Consider the following 1,702-nt stretch of genomic DNA (forward strand, 5'->3'; position numbering starts at 1 on the left):
TAAGGATTATAATGATTGAATTAAACCTTTTCAATTCAATTATAATCCATGTTTCAAAATAAATCAAAACATAATAAAAATAATCAAAAATGGAAAAGAAAGATAATTTTGTTCCTTTCTTTATTTCCTTCACATGTTCTTTTTCACACCATAGTTTTTGTTTTAATTTTTTTCATTAATAAAACAAATAATTAAAAACATAATATATTTATTTGCCAAAAAGTAATTAAAACAGGACACAATGTCCTACACCTGACTATATAGTTGCCACAAGTGCTTAACAAGATCTGATTGGAGTTGAGAATGAATTACTCTATTTCTGATGCGGTGATTTTGTTGAATGAATTCCATAAGCTCGGTTGTACACTCATGTGACACTTGTGCCAAAGGGTTTCATCGATTTGTTCAAAATCAATGTCTTGTGCTTCATTGTCATCTCGCTCATCCTCAATGATCATATTGTGCAATATTATACAAGCCTTCATAATAACTTTAATTGACTCAAGATTCCAAGATCGTGCAGATCCACGCACAATTGCAAATCGTGCTTGAAGCACCCCAAATGCACGTTCCACATCCTTCTTACATGCCTATTGGGCCATAACGAAATGTTTTTTCTTGTTTCCTTGTGGACATGGAATTGTTTTCACAAATGTTGCCCATGGTGGATATATACCATCAGCAAGATAATACCCATTGTATACTCATTACCGTTGATGGTGTAATTGATTGGAGGAGCATGCCCTTGAGCAAGCTCAGCAAATACAGTAGACCTTTCTAGTACATTGATATCATTATGAGACCCGGGTAATCCAAAAAATGCATGCCATATCCAAAGATCATATGATGCAATTGCTTTCAAAATAATTGTTGGTTCATGGGTATCACCAGTATACACACCTTTCCATGAAGTCGGGCAATTCTTCCATGTCCAATGCATACAATCAATGCTTCCCAACATTCCAGGAAAGCCACAACTTTTGCCAACTGCTAGTAGTTTAGCAATGTCATTGTTGTTTGGTGACCACAAATACTTATCGGAATAAATTTCAACCACCGCTTTTACAAAACAATATAGACTCTTCATTGCGGTACTTTCTCCAATCCTCAAGTATTCATCCATAAAATCAGCTGCTACTCTATAAGCGAGCATTCTAAATGCTGCAGTCATCTTCTGAAGGGAAGATAAACTGAGCACTCCAGCACGATTTCTTTTTTGGACAAAATATGATTCATGAGCTTCTACCGCAGATTGAATACGGAGAAAAAGAGAACGTTTTATTCGAAACCTCCTCCGAAATATATTGGAAGGATATACTGGTGGATCAGCAAAATAATCTAGAAAGAGTCTTTGGTGACCTTGCAAAGAATTGCACCAAATGAATTTGCGACGTCGATTAGAATTGTGTCGTGATCTTGATGAACTATTGGCCTTACATAGCAGCTATTCCAATTGTCTCCAACTTATCATCAGAGTCAGAGTCATAAAGAATCATATCGTCTATAAAATAAAGATCCATATAGAAAAAATAAAATAGAAAATGAAATAGTAAAATTAGGTTGATGTGGATGAAATTTAGATAGCAATTGATTTTATTTATATTGAAAGAATATGACCGTTAAAATATAGTCGTTACAATATAGCCGTTGAAATATGACCGTTAGAATATAGACGTTTTAAAAATATGATGGTTGGAAAAAA

The 1,702-nt window shown here is 34.1% G+C and overlaps 1 protein-coding gene across 1 annotated transcript; it reads right to left on the bottom strand.

Moving 5' to 3' along the window:
- Window positions 1-308: 308 nt before the first annotated feature.
- LOC114302837 (uncharacterized) lies at window positions 309-1,171 on the bottom strand. The gene is made up of 2 exons (XM_082890186.1): window positions 677-1,171; window positions 309-590 (listed from the first exon to the last, which is right to left on the bottom strand). Exons 1-2 carry the CDS (start codon window positions 1,169-1,171, stop codon window positions 309-311), a joined length of 777 nt encoding a protein of 258 aa, XP_082746312.1.
- Between the last annotated feature and the right edge of the window lie 531 nt (window positions 1,172-1,702).

This window comes from Camellia sinensis, chromosome 10 (genome assembly GCF_055761805.1).
Source record: "Camellia sinensis isolate YWXY chromosome 10, ASM5576180v1, whole genome shotgun sequence".
NCBI classification, from domain to species: domain Eukaryota; kingdom Viridiplantae; phylum Streptophyta; class Magnoliopsida; order Ericales; family Theaceae; genus Camellia; species Camellia sinensis.